Source organism: Accipiter gentilis, chromosome 8, assembly GCF_929443795.1.
Source record: "Accipiter gentilis chromosome 8, bAccGen1.1, whole genome shotgun sequence".
Taxonomy (NCBI): domain Eukaryota; kingdom Metazoa; phylum Chordata; class Aves; order Accipitriformes; family Accipitridae; genus Astur; species Astur gentilis.
This window is the reverse complement of record NC_064887.1, coordinates 39699785-39718067: the sequence shown is the minus strand read 5'-3', so window position 1 is coordinate 39718067 and position 18283 is coordinate 39699785. Positions and strand designations below refer to the sequence as shown.

Genomic DNA, 18283 nt, shown 5'->3' with positions numbered 1-18283 from the left:
TCTCTCAGGTTTTTGTTTCTCTTCCAAGCTGACATTTTCCTCTCTTCACCATTTCCTCGTATAGGAGCTCTGCTGTATGCACCGTTTGCTCCCAGCCTTTTTTCTTGCTTATCTGTGTCTTTTTGGAGGTGGCCAGAGCTGCAGGCAGCAGTTGAGACATGGGTTCCCCAGGGTATTCCTGCAAACACAGGATGGGCTTTTCTAGCATCATCTCTGCACCACTCGCAGCAATTCCCTGGGATGCCTTTCTACTGTCATAAGCTCTGAGCTGACATTTGCACAGTTACATCCACAGTGACTCGAAGATCTCTGAGCAGCGTTAGCTCATTTACAGCCTGTTGTTGCAGTTGGGCTATTGTTTTTTAAAGAACCAAAGCGTACGTGTTCATGCTATCTGGCACCCCACCCCTCTTTCTCGGAATTGTAGAAAGCACTGACCAGCAACAGGTAAACTGGAAGGAGGGATAGATGTCCCCAGGATGGCTGTTTTTCCTGTTTGAGTGGAAGAGGGAGATGCAGGTCCGCACGTCTGTGCACGGGCAGGCAGAGCTCCGCTGCGCAGCACCCACATTGGCAGCTAGGCTGTCCTTGCCCACCATCTTGCCTGCCTGCACCCCAGCCAGGGCACCCTGCTTGTCCCTGCCAAGGGATGGGGTCAAAGGACAGAAATCAGTAGAAAGGGTCCTCTGGTTCCTCTGGGCACAGAAGTCATCTCACGTGATGGTTTGAGCAACACCATATTTCAGCTGCTGTCCTGGTGCCTTGTCCCACACACCAGCACGATGCTCTGGTCCAGGGAGAAGTCAAGTCATGTATCACTGGGGTAGGATGGTTTCGGACAGCTCACTGCTCTCATCAGGCACGAGGTGCAATGGGCCGTGCTCTCAGACGGGTGTCCGAAAGTTTATTTTTTAAAAAAACCAAAACCAAAACTCTTTGCAATGTTAGCTTATGTAAAACATATGCTTGGCAGAGACAACCGCATGTCCAATCCTGACGTGGGTGTCAGATCATTTCCACCCCTTTTCCACAGCAAGTTTTTTTGCCCGTTATTCCCACTGCTCTGCCTACTTAGTCCTATTTATAGAGCGCCTTTCATTGGAGTCTCTAGGCTTTTAACCTTTATTCTTGGAAAATTATTCACTTCTTGGACCTGTCGTGGAGCAATTACTCACCAACGCTCCTCCCCAGCCTGACTTTAAAAGAAATTCCCACGAGGCAGCCCAGAGCTTCGAACCTCCTTGTAGCCAAGCCCCGTCTCTGCCTTGTGCTGTGACCTGTCTCGGCTTGTCCCGCGGTTCCCAGCCTGGCTCTGTTGTTCATTCACCTGCAGAAATGGTTTGCTGCCTTTGATGCTTCTCCGATGAGATCATTCACCTCCGAGTACAGCAGCAAAACACTCCAAATGGGATTCTGGCGCGGGCTGATTCGTTTCTCCAGACATATTCCTCATTCTCTTGCTTATCACCTGCTGGGCCCCCACACCTTCTGTCTCTGGTCCTGGTCACTGTAGGACAGAAGAGCCCAGTGGTGACCATAGAGCAATTTGGGGGTGGTTGGTCCTCCAGCTGGGGATAGCTTCTGTGGGCATGAAAGGGGGGAGTTGCCTCTTCCCCCCCCCCCCCCCCCAGCATTTCTATAGCACCCTTCTTGTGTTATGTAGGGTTGGAAATAAGCAGCGGGTTGTTAGAGGTGGGTGTCACTACCAGGCTTTCAGGCGGTGTATGAGATCCATCCAACCCTGCAAGAGGCTGATGGGGATGGAGCGGGTTCTTCCACTCCACATCTCTGGAGGGGCAGAGGTGGTTGAAGGGGAGGTGTCTTGTGCTCTCCTTGCTTTTGCTATTAAAATCCCTGGATATCTAGAATATGAAATCAGCTGCATCACTGCAGAGACCTGGGACTGGCTTGGAGACCGTGCTCGGCTGTGCTGATGAGACCTGGCTCCTTCCTGAGATGCAGAGGCTTGAGCCTGGCAAACATGGTATTTGGAGACAGGGAGCTGCTGATGCCTAAGACTCCTGCAGCATTTCCTACAGAAAGAAAACCCTCGTGGTTTTGAATGTCTAATTTGGGGCCTAACTTGGGGCTTGAGGAGGAAATTCTTTCAGGCTGCTGTTTGCATTACACTGGAACAAAAAAAAAAAAACAGCAAAAGGACTCAGCTGGCTTTGCTTTCATACCTCCCAGCATGAAGCAGGCTGGGCACATGTGGGGCGAGGAGGAGGGAAGGGAACTGATGAAACTATGGGTATGTCTTGGAGCTGTGTTGCAAGCGTGCATGCCTTTAAGGGGCTTCACTCGTGCCCCTGAGACACCACTCGAGGGCAGCCACGCTTCAAAGTCAAATGCCTGCCCCAGAGCTGGGAAAAGACAAGGCAATTCCTGCCCAGTGCCCTGCCAAAACCCCCCTTCCAGCTGTTGCGCCTGGCTTTTCTTCCCAGGATGGAGCCTACACCCGGATCCAGGTCCCTGGTCCTTTAGTTGGGATGTACAACCAAAGTCACAAAATCTTCAGTGGTCGCTTTGAGGAGTCCCTAGACAAGAGATGCGAGGGTGCAACGGGGGGACAGAGCCTGGCTGGCTCCCACCTTCTCACTTGGTGCTGGGAGAAGGCTATGGAGCAGCTCATCTCCTGCTCTTCTGCCCATTCATGCACCAGTGTTGCCATTTTTTGATAATTCCATCATCACTTTAAATAGCTGTTACTACCAGAGCCCGCAGGCTTCTGCCTCAAGTCCTCGCTGGCTGCGCACGCAAGCAAACACCGGCACGCTGCCATTTCCCGTGCGTGTCTCTGCATCTACCTGCCCCATCCTGGGGCGCATTTCATTACTTTGTGCCTTTTTGCCAAGAAATACCAGACTGGTGTCGTAGACGATCATGGGAACTAATTCAGTCTGTGCCGAACATTGCTGCTGCGATCCAAGGTGTGATCATGGATGGAGGGCTACGTCCTGCCCCAAAATACACCACAGGCTGCTGAAACCAGAGTGCGAATGAGGTGGTTAGGTTTCTTCAGGAGGGAAAAGAGACGGGTCAGTAGTCAGAACAAGCCTTGATGCTCACATTGCCATGTGGTATTGGTGAGAAAACAGCATAAAAACCAGGGCAGTGCTCCGGACTGAATGATTGTTCAACTCAGGAGCCATCTGGGTGGAGGTACTTGTCCAAGTCCCTTTAAAGACCTTCCTCCAGCCAGGTGGGCAGAGCCTGCTTTCATTCAAGGAGCCTGCTTTCATTCAAGGTTCATTCTTGAATCTTCTGCTCTGTCATTCATTAGAAAATTCTACCTAGGCTTGTATTAATCATGGCAATTTGGTGATTGCAGCCTGGCTTTTCCAGGACATTTGCTTTCTTCTGGTGATGGCAGGGAGCTGTGAACAAGCATCAGTCCTAAAAACGGGTCTTTATGATGCCAAAGAGCCACAGCTCCATAATTTCCTCATAAATCTAGCATAACCGCATGGATTCAGAGAAGCTGCCTTGGATTTATGCTGGCAACGCTCTTCCTGACCTGCAACTCAGCATCTCGAGCGAAGTGTTTGCAATTCAGCAAAGCCCTTGCAGGCTGCGGGTATTTACGATGACCCTCGAGCATAAAATACAGCGGCATCTCTCCTCTTAGTGCCGCACGGATGGGCTCTGCGCAAGCTCCCGGCCGCAGGTGCCGAAAGCGGAGCGACGCTCCTGGTAGGCTTTTGTGTTTGTGCTACAGGGTGGAGGGGAAATTTAATTGCTTAGCTGCTGACCGTCGGCTCCAGCCAAAAGCACGCTGGCTCCGGTGTTGCAGAGCAGGGTGCTGGCTTCCCGGGCTCTGGGCGCTTGGGGTGGGGGGGGGGTCAGCAGAAGCAAGGGGGTTTATGGCAAGGGGGGATGCTCCATTCTCTATCCGTCTCTTCGTCTGCTTGTCCTTTGCTTCAGCCAGCCACAGTCATGGTTTTCTTGTAGTTTGGTCACAGCTGTGGGGAGTCTCAAGGCTTATTTTAAATATGTTGCGTGCTGTTTGAGCGGGACATAGTTTAGGAACAAATGACCAGCAGGGACATTTTGGGAAAGGACTAAAAAACATTAAAGATCATGTGCTTTGATGTCTTTTAATTTAGCCCAGGAGGATGAAAGCTGAAAGCCCTACAGTTCCTACAGACCTGCAAGCAGGGCAGATGCAAACAATTATTTATTTGCCTTGTTGCAGGGGAATTGCCTGCACTGGACAAAACCTGGTCTGCAGGATGACACTAAGGATGGTGGGCAAAAAGGAGACAAAATGGAATAATTAAGAATGTGGCTTGGGAAAGGGAGTTTGCTGCTATTTTGAGGCCTTGATGGTTTGGTTCTTGCTTGTTACGTAATGTATTTCATTTGGCATTACTTTATGCAAGTAGGGAGAGGGAAAGCTGGAGCAGAAGGGAACGTCATTCAAAAACCTTGTCCCCTGGTCCCAGCCTTTTCTGCACTGCTTACAATTAACAAAGTAGTTTAGAGACCAGCTAAAATTTTGGAGAAGGAAAGTCATCATCAAAGTTTCCAAACCTTGGAGAGATGACAAAACACATCCGTGAGGACCCCAGCAAGTGCCTTACAGGGGCAAGCAGCACCAGAGCAGACAGTCCTGGTCTTGTCAAGGAGGGGATTTTTTATTAAGAAAGCAGAACCCAAACCTCTCCAGCTTTCCTTTACTGTCACAAAGAAACCGAGAAATATGTGGTGTGAGGCAGGGGGGAGAAAACAGACTAGCCTGGCACGTATGAAACTTTTGCCCTTGGTTTCTGAAGTCTGCTGAATTTTAAATTGGGAATTTCTTGTCTGATAACAGAGAGAGAAATGGGGAACCAAGTGGGGAGGCATGGGGAAACCGGGAAACCCAAGCCGACGGTCTGGGAGGGGGTAGGAAGTGTCTTCTATTTTTGCTGTTGCTGCAGTACTTTCTGCTGTACTTTGTGGTAGATTTTGTTCTTTTATGACCCTCCTAACCCTAAAGACCTGAACCCTGCCTGAGGCATCTCCTCCCCCTGCTATATCTCGCAGCCAATGTGAGGGTGCTGGGGCTGAGGTTCCTCTCTGCCGTCCTGCAGCCCGGCAGCTCCCGGCAGCATCCCCCCAACGATGGCAGAAAGACATTTCTCTAGACACAGGCTGATTGCTTTTCAAATGGCTGCTCAGTCCCGCTGGGGCTTCGCAGTGGTATTAATGATGTGGGGACAACCTGGTGCCCTGGGAAATGCCCCTCGCCACTCGCATGGGGCAGCACCAGTAGCAGACCCCTCTCACTCCCGATGCCCTGTGTTGTTTGAAGGGCACCTGCTTGGAGCAGAGGGAAGCAGCTCCTTTCTTGGGTGTGATTTGGAAAGGAAGGAATGGGTCGGCATCTACAGCCCCCACACTGCCAGCGTGGGGGGACCAAACCTCAGCGGATAAAGGCACTAACAAACCGCTCGCTGCCCTCCTGCAGTAAAGTCAAAAAGGGGGAAGATTTGTGATCATTGGGATTATTATTTCCAGACTGTTCCAGCACCCCTTACCCAAAGCTTCGCTTCCCCCCCAATCTCCTTTTGCCTCAGTTTCCCCTGACATGGCTGTTTCAGACTGATAAAGCAACAACCCCCAGCAGCGGCCCTTCAAGGGACAAGCATCGCGGCCGCATTCCCCATTCCCAAATGGCACTTCCAAGGACAGTTCATTTGAAATGTCATGTTCACAGTCGCATACTTGTATTCTCCTCGGAGGTACTAACAGCTGTAAATCTTCAAAAAGAATAATGATTAGCCCTAAGCGACGCTGGGCTGTTAGAAAACGGATCATGGAACAATTACTGAAAGCAGCCGAGACTAAAAGTAGCATTTAATGGGATCCGGCATCTTCTGTTCCCACTGACCTGAATGCTGCTCCTTCTGCCAGGCAAAGAGAGTGAAAACCTCTGAGATTTGTAAGTCAGAGTATTTAGGTCACACGTGGATTAGAGTGTGATCAGAGTGGCTTTAATGTAGAGCTGCTCGGAATATCTATAGATCATATAGCACGCTGAGGGATCAATGCTTTTAGCGAGGTGATGAGGTGAGCCCAGTGAAAGGCTCTCCCTCCGACGGCGCATGGGTGTTTTGTACTGGCCGCCAGCAGCGCGGTGGGATGTGGGTGTTACTCACCCGTGTGTGATCCCAGCTGCTGCGCTGAGAGCGGGGGGGGGGGCCGGGAGCTTTCCCTGCGGGTGGGATCACTGCCTGTGGTACGTCCCTGTGCTGTGCTCGTCCCTGCTCAGACACCGATGTCACGGCAAGGGAGGACGTGCAGGGCAAAAGGGGCTTCCCGCACCCTCTCTGTTGCTTCTTCTGCTCTTTGCAGAGACCTAACAAGCTCATTTCGTTTAAGAGCACATCCGCCCAGCTCTTGACCAGTTACGAATGTATTCAATGGGGTGTTTTCTGCCCCTGCCAGTCTGATCTCTTGTCATGGTACTGAGTGGCTCAAGCTCCAGCCAGTCCTGGGACTGAGGTCTGTAACTGGACCATGGTGACCTGCAGGGACCAGGACCTCAGGGCAGGACCACGGCTGCTCCTTGTCCTGCTCAGCCCTGCCAAGCTGAGGCCTGTCCCCGGCACGATTCCTCCATCACTGGGAACAATTATGAGACAACCCAGACCCTGAACGCAACTGGGATCCTGCTTCCAGGTGGGTACATGTGTCCGGCATGGCCACGGCTCTGTACCTGGATGGATGGATGGCCAGCTGTAGCTCAGGGCTGGGAAGCCAGAGGTGACATGGGAGAGTGTTCCTCTGACGGATGTGATCACCTTTGCCGTCCTCGGCTGGACAAATGCGTTAAGTTGGTGCTTAGACTGCAGCGTCGTGCTCCTGACGACCCTGTGGGGTGGTGTGTCCTCCCAGCCCGGACCATAGGCAGGACGTCCCCTTGCTTTTAAACAAAGACCCATAGTGTTTCTGGCTTGCTGTCCCACCAGGCTCACCCATGGCTAGAAGCTCAGGGTAAGAGGAAGAAGAAGGTCCTCAGAGATGCTGCAAGCTGTGATTTGTTAAACCAGGGACCAGCCTGAGCCGGTACCTGTTCCGCAGAGCTCCCATCTTTTTCCTCTCCAGTTCCACACCATGTCAAACCCTTGCCCCAGGAGAGGAGGCAGAAGATACCTTTGGCTATGTTTTCCTGGCTAACCAAATCACTGCAGCTATGAGGAAGGGCCCAGGTCTGAGTTCCTGCAGCAGTTCTCCTCTACCAGATGCTTTCCATTAGCCGAACAGAGCAGGGCTGTGACCTGCAAGCAGCCAGCCAGGGCATGGCACCGGGACAGCAGAGCCCGTCCAGATATCAGCTGTGGGTATCGGCTTGTGCAGAGGATGCTCCATCTCTCTCGCTGGCTCCCTCCAACACGGGCAGTGCTACCCAACCCCACTGCAATGCCTGGTGGCGTGAAGCCACAGGAACATCCAGCTTCCAAAATGCTCCAGGCTTTCAATTAGCTGCACCTCCGCAAGGAGATTGCTCAGTTCAACGTATCTAAAATCTCCCATGATGACAGATCGTGATTTGACAGGAAAAGCACAGCTGGCAGAGAGAAGACATCTCTTTGCTTCCTGTAACTTCCTGAGCACTTCTTAATAATGCCAACACTCGTAAAGGTCTGTGGTTCTTGCAGTCACACGGAGAAATCATCTCCCTGGCTGACGCTGATGTGTTGCTACCTCAGGGTAAGGAGGCAGCAGCTGTGTTTCAGCACACAGATATTGCACAACTGTTCAGGATGGGAAGAGCTGATGTATGCTGGATCCAACTGAAAGAGGAATTTTGGGTCAGCAGAATATTGTTGTCAGCACTGGGACGTGGCCACGTTGCTATGGGGACACCTTTGCCTTTAGGTTTTTGATCGTGCGAGGAATCAGGATGCTCCTTCACCTGATTTCCCGGAGAAATCGTGTTTCTGTGAACGTCTCTTCCAGCCATCAGCCCCCCCCCTCCCCTCTGATCACATCTCAGCCCAGTGGCAACCTCCGACCACATCTAAGAGAAGGGTGGAGGGCTCCGAGACATGAAGCACCTACAACAAGCCCGTGCAACACCTGGCCTGAGCACCATGTGCATCTCCAGCAGGTATTTGTTTGGTGCCAACAGCTGCCAGGCAGCGCGTTGCGGCTTAGCTGGCAGTGGTGGGGGGGGGGCACTCACCTGTATAGCCCCGGATCAGCCGGCACCCACTGCCACCCGCAGCTGCGCAAAGGGACGATGCCGGTGTGGAGGTGACACGGCTCCTGCTGGAGCAGGGACCGATCTACAGAGCTGTGCTTTGCCCAGAGGACTTGGACTTAGCAGACAACATCCAGATTCTTGTCTTTAAAATCAGGTCAAGAGCCCAATGCTGCCTACGTGAAGGGTTGGAGGATAAATGCTTCAAGGGCTGGAAGGATGTTTTCAATTCCCAGGTTTTGGGAACCTGGTCGGGTGGGTCTGGTGGAGCCAGGGATGAAATTGGCGGGGAAAGACCTGAAGCCAGCCCAGTGAGACGGCATGGTTGGGCTGAGAGCCGGGGCAGCAGGAAACCCACCAGCACAACCAGCTCGAGCATCTGCCTCCCCTTGTACCAGTGTCAGGAGGAGACGGAGTCGGGCTGGGGCTGCCATAGCAGTAGGGACTCTGGGGAGAGGGGGAATTGCATGGAGAAAAGGAAAATTTATCCCCAGAACTAACCTGTGCCAAAAATAATCAGTGACTAATTGTATGTCTTTATGATTGCCTTTTGACTGCGAGTTATTAAAGATGGGGAGAAAGAAGATTCTGTCCTTGTGGGAGGATAAATGAGCATTGCCATAGAAGCGAGGGGATGCTGCAGCACAACTCAGTCTGTCTGGACCACAAACCACGAAGCCACAGCAGAGCCTTGGGGGCGGCCGGTGCATGGCAGACAGTCACGCACCCGCGTGAATCTGAGGCAAGCTGACAGCCTGGGAAGTCAGAGAAGACTGTTATCAAGCCAAAGCCAGAGAGTCAATATTTAGCCGGGACATGGAGCGCAGTCCGTGTGCAGCCAGGCTGCCGTCCATCACACTGCTTGATTGCCCTCCCGAGCTTTTCCACCAGCAGCTTTCTCTCTGCCTGGTCTCACAGCCGGATCGTGTTTCCCCCTCTCTGAGCTAACCCCATCCCAGAGACACTGTTATCAGTCTCAGGGCAAGGGAGAAGCCAGGATTTGGGGGGGTTCAAGGGATTAGGGAAGAATTTGCCTCTGGGAATCTCTTTCCTCCACCTGCCTGGGATAAATTGTCCAATGGAGGTGGAGGCTTTGCAGCTTGACGGAGTACTGCTCAGAGCTAAACATGTGGAGGCAAAAACACTCCTGGTCCCTCCCAGCTACAGGGGAGGGTGTTGAAAGGTCCTGGAAAGAGTGAGGAGAGCTCTCTGTCCCGTGGCCCCACGCAGGGACGAAGTGGGAGGACGTTTTGCCTGAGCTGTATGCGTGCAGATGTTGCCTATTAAACCTCAGCTTCTTTCCTGGGAGGAGCATCTCGCCCACAGGAGGCAGGAGGAGGCTTACGAACCTGCAAGCACCATGGAAAACAATTAACTGGGAGAAGAAGGGATTTTAATTTGGCCTGTTTATGATTTTCTGCTTTCATTATGTCCCTATAAAGCGAACAGTTAACAGCCCTGACCTTACTGGAGTGGGAATAAAACTGAGAAAACTACCCCGGCACGGTGTGGGGGGCTGTGTTTACAGCTCCATCCCTTTCTCCATCTGCGTTCAGCTTCTGCGGCGCATTATTTATACCGCAGCAGGGTTCACGGCATGCTTGGTCCTGTCTCTGCCAAAGAGGGGAAATCCCTGCCCTGGAAAGCAGAGGACTGCTCCTGAGTTCATTTGCTGCATGGTCCTAAAGCAAGACCATGACCCAGGCTCACCGGGTGTCCGGAGCCCTGGAAAAAGGCTAAGTCCCCTCCGGATGCCAGTGCCCAATTTATTCCTCCTTTAGATCTTGCAATTAAAGACTTTTCACACCTCTGCTAAAGAAAAATGTCAATACTGCAGCCGTGAAACATTACAGTTTCAGGTTTTTTTATAAACCTGAAGCCTTTCAGAAGTGGGTCTCCATAAAAGAGATGTCCTCAAAGCAGGATGCCTCCAAGATGTGCCGGGCTGGTACCAGTCACAGCTGCACCACGTTCCCTGCGCCAGGTGCTTCTGCCTGAGGCTGTACCTGCCTGTGCTGAGCTGGGGGCTCTGGGTAACTGGCATAGGCAGGGCCAGAGCCTGATGGTCCTTTTCAGCTCCCCAAACGAGAGATGCTTCATCTCCTCGCTGCCTCGTGTGAGCGGGAAGCTGCGGTGAGGATCACATCCCTCCCTGCCTCCCCAAGAGGTGCCTGTGGCTGCAGCAGGGCTCCTGGGGACCTGGCTGCAGGAACCGCTACAGCGGGAAAATCGGAGGAGTCGGAGGGCAAAGGACCTAAACGCTGGTAAAAAGTGGTTTTCACTGGGGTTGTCTAAGCATTGCTGGTCCCAGGGGATTGCTCCTCCTCTCCCCTCTCTCCCTCCCACCACCTTCTTAACCATGCCTGGCAGATTTCTGATCTGCCTCTCTGAATCCCCGACACCCGTGTCCATCCCACAGCTGGCTCAGAGACCCCAGGTCGGGGAGCAAACGGTCCTTTCTCCCCTCTTCTTGCTCTCCATGGAGGGCGGGGGGGGGGGGGGGGGCTCACAGAGGGACAAGCCATGTCCCGGCTGCCCTTGAAAGCCACATGCCCCTGCACCCGCCTTGCTAGCCGCAGCCCCTGCTTTCGATGCCTGGGGCTAAACTGCCTTTTCTGGGGCTGGGGCGCGGGTGCTCCGGCTCCCGGTGATTGGGTGCTATTTTGCTCCGGCACGGTTCGGCAGCTGTTGCTGTATATTACCCCGGAGAGCCAGAGCCGGCCGGGGGGCTGGAGGCAAGGCGGCGGTGGTCGAGCCCCAGGTACGACTTTCTGTGGCTTTTAACCCTTTCAGTTAGCCCCCCCTTTTCACGTGGGGCACCCCACGGGCACCGCCCGCGAGGCAGCGCTGGGCACGCTGCCGGCCGGCAGCGGATGGGAGCCACGGGGCCTGTCCCGGTGCTGCCATGCGAGCGTGCACAGGGAGAGCAGGGCAGGCGAGGGGACTATTTTTGGAAGTTTCTTTGATGTGAGTCAGCGGTAGAAGCAACCTTAGGAGCTTGTGCAGGAACAGTCCCAGCGACAGCAGAGCGGAGCTGATTATTCGTTGAGTGTCTGCAATTTTGTGCATTTAAGAGAGGATCTGGCATGCGGAGCATGCGTCCGAGGGAGTGGGAACGCAGGCAGCGCCGGGGAGGGGATGGAGGGGTCGAGCAGTCGTACGGGAGGTCTCCTGGGCAGGAGTCGGTGTGAGCCAAGGGCAGGAGCTGGGCTCTGAGTGATCAGCCCTGCCGTGGGCAAAATGTCCCTGGCATCGGTGGCCATCCCTGCCCTGCTTGGGATGTTACATCGGCGCTGGTCCGATAGGAACCGGCCCCAGGAAGCCTGTTCCTGCAGGTGACACGACCCGTCCTGGCTGGGGATGAGGATCTCGCGTGGGCTGTAGAGCCCTGAAATGCATCTGCCTCCTGCCAGGGCACGGATCCCCATCTCCCATCCGGAGGGGAATAGACCCTGACACGGAGCCGGTCAGCTCTGGGACCGAGTTAACGCCTGTGGGGCACTTGGTGCAGGGGGAGGATGGCTGCCTGCCCGGTCGCAGCGTGGCTGTCGCGGAGCCCAGAAGCCATCGCGGCAAAACCTGGAAACGTGCCCGGGGGGTGGAGGCAGTTTGGGCTCCTCCGTCTGGGAGAAACTCAAGGGACGGAGGTGTGGGAACAGTCTGGCACCCTGTGACAGGGCCCTGAGCTCAGCCAAGGACTGGGGACCACAGCGAGGATGTGGTGGGCCGGCTGTGCGCTGCAGGGCACTGCTGCCCAGCGCCGGTGCTGCTGCCTGCTGACCGCCTGGCATTTGTTTTATCCATCTTGGTTTAGTGAGAGTCCCTCGAAGTGACATGGCAGCAGGTCCCGTGAGGTGTTGGAGAAAAACTTGGGATGCCCCAAGGCTACCGATGAGCTGCTCAGGCGGGTGGGAAGTGCTCAGAGGCAGCCAAGGAAGGACGGGAGAAGAGGTACCTTGTCCTCACCATGAGCCGGTGGCCAGGAGGTGCTGGCTGTGGCTGTGCCAGCATCACTGCCGTGATGCTCGAGGTCCTGCAGGATAGGGCTCAGCCCGGCAGAGATGACACCATGAAATCACAGGGTGACCTCAGGCATCGAGTGGGACCCATGCGGCACCGACCCCGCAGGGATGTCGGCTGTGGCCAGGGTGAAGAGGAACAGAGGCTTGTGCCCTCCTCCATCTTCCTCACACCCATCTTTGCTCAAAGAAAGTGTGAATAGCTGTGTAGGTCAAAAAATGACAAGCACTTGGGGGAAAAACTCTTTAAGGAAAAACTTTCCATCTTTGTGCCTTCCCTGGGGCTGGCAACCCCCTTAGCCAACATAAGAATCCTGGGGGAGCTCCTTCACTTCCCAGCAGAGAAAGGACCAGACTCACCATCACTATAACAAAACTGAGGACTTTTTTTTATTTCCTCTTGAAAGCAAATACCTTTCAGGCCATGGTTCCCAGCCAAGAGATTTCCTCTAATTTATTTCCAGTATCACATCTTAGAGTTTGTCCTGGGAACTGGTATTTTTTTCTCAGCGTTCATTCTTCCACTGGGGGAAAATAAACTAAATCTGGCTCAAAGGGGGCAAAAATTCCTCCTTCTGGTGAGGGCTTGCAAGGATGTGGCATCCGGATCCCCATGAGTGAGAGCTGCACTCGGAGGTGCTGAGAAGGCTGAGGCTGCATGGTGTTGGGACCTTGTTGGTGCATCCTCACCCCCCCCATAGCTCACCCAGGGGCAGAGAAACCCCGAGGAGCCTGGCACGCTCCCCAGCCCTTCAGTGCGTCGAACTGCTGCAGAGCCCTGGGGACCCTCCAGTTTTCTCTCCCGCTTCACATCTGGGAAAAGACCTGAGAGTCATCCCTGAGCTTCCTGGTCCTCTTGGGTGGTTTGGGGTCTTCTTTGTGGTCTGGTTGCTCCATGGTACCTGGAGCTTGTCCTGCTCTCTAGGCTAGATCCTGAGCTGCCTCCAGCCATGTGTTTTCAGGGTGTTTGTGTGCACTCTGGGCTGTTCGTCCCCTCCGTATGCCTTGGCAGGGAGGTCACCATCCCCCTCGACTGCAGCTCCCTGGGGATATCCAGGATGGTGACATTTTGGGGTTCAGCAGCCTCTGACCTTCACGCTGCTGCTTTTACACCCCAACCTTGCCAGCTGCTGCCACGATGGCCGGGGGGGTTTTTTGCCTGTCTTCTGAAACCTCTCTCCACGGGTGACCCGGCTGCTCTAACGGGGGGGGATGTGGCTGTGATGTCCCCACTCTGCAGGCTGGCGGGTGGCAGTGGGAAGACCACGCACCCCCAGCCCCTGGCTATTCCCACATCCCCAAATTCGCCACCTAATGAACCGCTCTGGGCTTCTCTTTAACAGATGCTGATGCACCAGTGAGCAGCGACGGGGAGAGTGGTAGAGCCCATGTAAGTGTGCAGTGTGCTGGGACCGGGGGGGCTGCCGGGGGGGCTCCCTGCACCGGGGCGGGGGGCTGAGCAGGGTGCTGTCCTGCAGCGGCATTCAGCCCAGGAGGGTTCTGCAGGGTGTTGCAGCATGTCCATCCCAGGGGAGCCGAAGTCCGCGTCCTTCAGCTGTCACTGTCACTGATCCGTGCCGGTGGGCAGCTCTCCATCGCGGCACTGATCCGGTGCCGCTGACACAAGCCAGCAGCCAGCCCGGCCACCAAACCTCCCATCCCCAGCAGCACCAAGCCCAGACCCCAATGCACAGTGTGCTCCTTCTCCTCCAGCCACGCTGACTCCACTGGTGAGCGTGCCCTGGATCCAACCCACTGCCCTCAGTGGATATGTGTGACCATGGCGAATCCAGCCCCGAGGGCCACTCTGGGGTGGACTGGCTCAAGCCCAGCTCAGGGGTCAGCAGCCACCAGCCCACCCATATGTGCTTGGGCCACATCCCAGCGCCTGCTCTGCTGCACAGAGTCAGCTAGTGGCTAAATCCATCTTAGCAAACAACAACAACAACAAAAAATAAAAAATCCAGCGTGTTTTAAGGCTGCTGATGCAAATACATGCACTGCAGTTAGATGCTCGAGGAGCCGGTGATGAGCCTGGTTAGTGCCACTTGGGACTGGTGGCAACATTGGCTCAGCCCCGGGGGGACCCCAGGACCGTGACACCAGGCTGCGGAGCGCAGGGATCGGGTCCCCCCATGGCTGCGCTGAGCACCCCTTCTTCTGGGAGGGGGCACAGACATGCCCCATGCCCCTCATCCCACCCAGCCACACTGCTCGATTTCCCCGCGGGGCCATGCGATGCTCTTACACCCCCAGCCACACTCATGGCCCTCCCTGCAGGGGCTAGAAGAGGCAAGGACCCAGCTTGGCGTCTCTGAGCAGGATTTGGACAAGTCTGAGCTGAGTATGCCAGAGCCAGCGCCGCTCGGCGTGGACAAGAAAGCGGTGGAGAAGAAGCGGGTGGAGAAGGTGGGAGCCAAAGGCGGCACTGCTGGCCCTCCAGGTAGGTGTGCAGGAAAGCCCTTCCCTGCCCCAAAATGGCCAGCCTGACCCCAGGTGGCCACAGAGGCATAGACCCTGTCCTGCATCCCTGGCCAGCCTGGGAGACACCGTCTGGCCACAGACCCATGATGGGACGAGCTCTGCTCTCCACAGTCCCCTGGGAGCTCAGCGATATGGAGATGGGGCTTCTCATCCACCTCCCAAATCCCACTCCTCCTCCTCATCCCAGCCCAGATCTGCTGCTGGGGATGGAGAAGCAGGGCCGGGAGCACGGGCAGAGGTTTTCCCCAGGATGCTGTAATGCCATTGTGGCCCAAACAGCTCGGACTCAGCCCCCATAACACTCTTTTCCCCACCCCTGCAATGCAAACACCTTCTTCTGCTGGCGGCAGCAGGGCAGGCAGCTCCTGCCCCTGCCCATGCCCCTGTCCCTGCCTGGAATGGGCTGTGCAGAAGGATGTTAAGAGCCCTTCGCACCTGCCCAGTTCAGAGCCCTTTGCCGCTTCCCAGCTCCCCCAGTAACGCTGTTTTCCTTGGGGGTCCCCAGTCCCCAAGAGCCTCCCCGTGCAGAGGAAGGTGGAGCCCCCCAGCCCGGACCCCGCAGAGGAGCCGCTCCTCTGGGAAGGGCTCACTCTCAACAAGTGCATCCTGGTGGCCTCCGTCGTCGCCCTGCTTAGCGTCACCTTCCAGGTGCTCCAAGGTGAGCTGGGAGCCGGACGGAGGGGGATGGGGTGGCCAGACCTGCCACCACCTCCTGCCTCCTCTCCCCTCCTCTCTTCCAGCGCCGTGCTCCAGGGAGGGAGTCAGCCGCGGCAGGGAGGACCCTCCACCGCCTCCCCTTCATGGTGGGTTCAGATGCTCCGGGCTGCCCCAATCCCCTCGATCCAGCCTGAGACGGAACCATGTCCCAGGTTGGGGTGGCCCTGGGACCCCGCGTCTGGGACACCACACGCCAAGAGCCTTGTCCCCTCCTGACGGTGGCCTGTCCTTCTCCCCTCCCAGAGGTGGTCAGCACCAAGGAGGAGGAGGTCCAAGAAGTGGTGACTGCCCAGCCTGCCCAGCCAGAGAGCAGCATGTTCAAGGACGATGATGGTGACGACGATGGCGACGATGACGGTGATGATGATGGTGATGCTGACAGCAACCTGGTATGGATCCAGGGTCGGGGGGAGAAACAGCATCCTCAGGGCACCTCCTGGGGGGGGAGGGGGGAGCATCTCATCCCTGGGGGGAGGGATGGAGAGGGGTCCCCATCCCTTGGGCTGCATCACCGCCGCCTGGTACCCTCCATCCCCTCCCCCTCCGCCCCGCAGGCAGAGCCCTGGATCTTCAAGAAGTGGTTTGGCCGCTCAGCACCGGAGGATGCGGACAAAGAGCCCACGGATGTCCCTGAGGTGCCGCCAGCTGTGACGGAGGTGAAGAAGAGCCGGGAGAAGAAGGAGGAGAAGAAGGAGGAGAAGAAGGAAGAGAAGAAGGAGGAGAAGAAGGAGGAGAAGGTCCGGGAGGGGCGTGCTGCCCAGGCAGAGCGGAGCAGCCGGAGGGAGACACGAGCCAAGGACAGGGCACAGGGGGAGAAGCCCCGCAGAGCTCCCCGGGCCCCCCGGGAACTGGAGCAGCAACCCCAAAAGAAGCGGAGCCGGGAGTGGAAGGAGAGCCGGCGGGAGCGGGATGAGCCCAGGAAGGAGGGGTGGAAGGGCCGTCCCGGCAGGGCCGATGGTGACAGGGAGAGCCCGAAGAGGGACTGGCGGCAGCAGAAGGGCAGGAAGCCCTGGGAGATGGCAGCCGCCCCGGGAAAGGACGGCACTGCCAGGCCCAAGGAGGGCAAGAGGCGCGACTGAGGCTGGGGCGACCGAGGGGCTCGATGATGCTGAACCCGGGGGGGGCCCAACCCTGCCACCGTTCCCGGCAAGGGCACCCTACCGCTCCCTGCCCGCTTTCGGAGACATCCCCGGGCTGGCGGCGTGGGCAGCACAGGCAGCGCTCCAGGATCTCCGAGCAGCGGCAGAGCAGCCTGGGAGCCTGGCACGAGCCTCCCTGGGGACTTTGGGCCCCCCCTGGATTAGATGCACAAAGGCAACCTGAAAGGACCAGGGGAAGGATCTTCTCTTCTTCTGGGCTTCGCGCTATTTCCCCATCCCCACCCGAAATCTCTCTTGCAGTTCATTTTCACCCGTGGTCCCTGAAGCATCATGGCGGCGCAGTGGGCACAGGGATCCCAGTGAACAGAATTTGTCTCCAGACTCTGTAGCTCTTTAATTCAGTTAATGGTTTTATTCAAAGCAAATCAAGAGAGGAGTGTATTTGGGGTTAACAAAGCCAGGCTGCACGCATCCTCAGGGGGATGTCAGGGAAACGACCACCCTGACCTCGCCGGGCCCCAGTGCCATTGCTGCAGGGTGGCGCGAAGCTTGCTGGTAACAAAACAGGGCTGGAGAGCCCATCACCCGGGGATCCCTTCGGGCCTTGCCTTCACAGAGTCGCTTTTAGGAATGAAAACACAAGTGCAAAATCACGCAGCGCTGTAGCAACTACAGGAGACGTTCACAGCCCCAACCCACGGCAGGTTTAAGTATTTGCTAAATCAATAGAGGTTAAAATAAAATATTTTCATTTTTAATAAGGTATTAAATTGAATGTTTTAAAAAAAACCAAAAAAACAAAAGAGCTTGTCCCTGGTTATGTTTGTGTGGGGGTTTTTTGTGCCCCCCCTATCCCTGATGTACAGGGCTCAGGGCTAACCCCGGTTCCCACGTGGGCTGTGGGACGGGGCCAGTGTGTGCCAGCCTTTGGCCATGCCCCCGCCAGCCCCATGGCAACGCTGCAAAGCCCAAGAGCTGGTCCCAGCACTGGTGAGGCTGCAGCCAGGACGAGCCCAGGAGCTGCTTTCCAGGGATTTGGACCCTGCGGCAGCCCCAGCAGGTCTCACTGAGGGTTGGGCTTAGCTGGGAAGACGATCTGGGGACAGCCGGGCTCTCCACGCTGATACTGTCGGGGACACAGAGCAGGTGCTTTGGCAGCCGTTTGCACCCGCTCCTATTAATGGTGTGAGCAGCCCAGGAGGTGTAACGGGATCGCTCCCCAATCTCAGCCCTCCGTCCCTCCCTCCCCTCGCCCCCCAGCTCTGGCAGCATCCCAGGAGTGGGGTCAGCGCGGGGCGCTGCAGCCATGACCCAGCAGGGAGCCCCAAGCCACTGCCAGCGGCTCACCATGGCCCCTGGCTCACATGGGGACAGGTCCCCAGATAAAGGCTGGTCCCTGCGAGGGGATTTGCCTCTTGTTCTGCCTTTGCAGGTGGAGCTGCGTGGCCGGCAGGGGCTTAGCGATGGGCCGTGGGCTGGGAAACGGCCAGAGGATGCTGCAGGTGGGGGGGGCTTGGAGGAAGCAACAACTGACCCACCCAGCCACTACAGGAACAGAAGGCAAGGGATAAAGAAGTGTGGTCCTGGCTGGATCCACCAAGCCTTGCTCTCCCATGATGGCCCCGCAGGCACCTCGGGCATCCCCGGCATCTGCAGCCGGCGCAGGGTAATGCCGCGCTGCAGAGCAGCCCCCAGGGACCAGCACGGCTACAGACAAACCTAGAACCAGAGCAACGCTAGTGAGCCAAACTGTGGGGAAAGGACATGCGGGG

General features: G+C 56.2%; 1 protein-coding gene across 1 annotated transcript; it reads left to right on the top strand.

Moving 5' to 3' along the window:
* Positions 1 to 10282: 10282 nt before the first annotated feature.
* On the top strand, positions 10283 to 18267 carry LOC126041944 (junctional sarcoplasmic reticulum protein 1-like). The gene is made up of 8 exons (XM_049808377.1): positions 10283 to 10324; positions 10877 to 10952; positions 13554 to 13600; positions 14491 to 14653; positions 15200 to 15352; positions 15435 to 15497; positions 15655 to 15800; positions 15966 to 18267. The coding sequence occupies exons 1-8, from the start codon at positions 10283 to 10285 to the stop codon at positions 16488 to 16490; spliced, it is 1215 nt and encodes a 404-aa protein (XP_049664334.1). The 3' UTR covers positions 16491 to 18267.
* Positions 18268 to 18283: the final 16 nt, after the last annotated feature.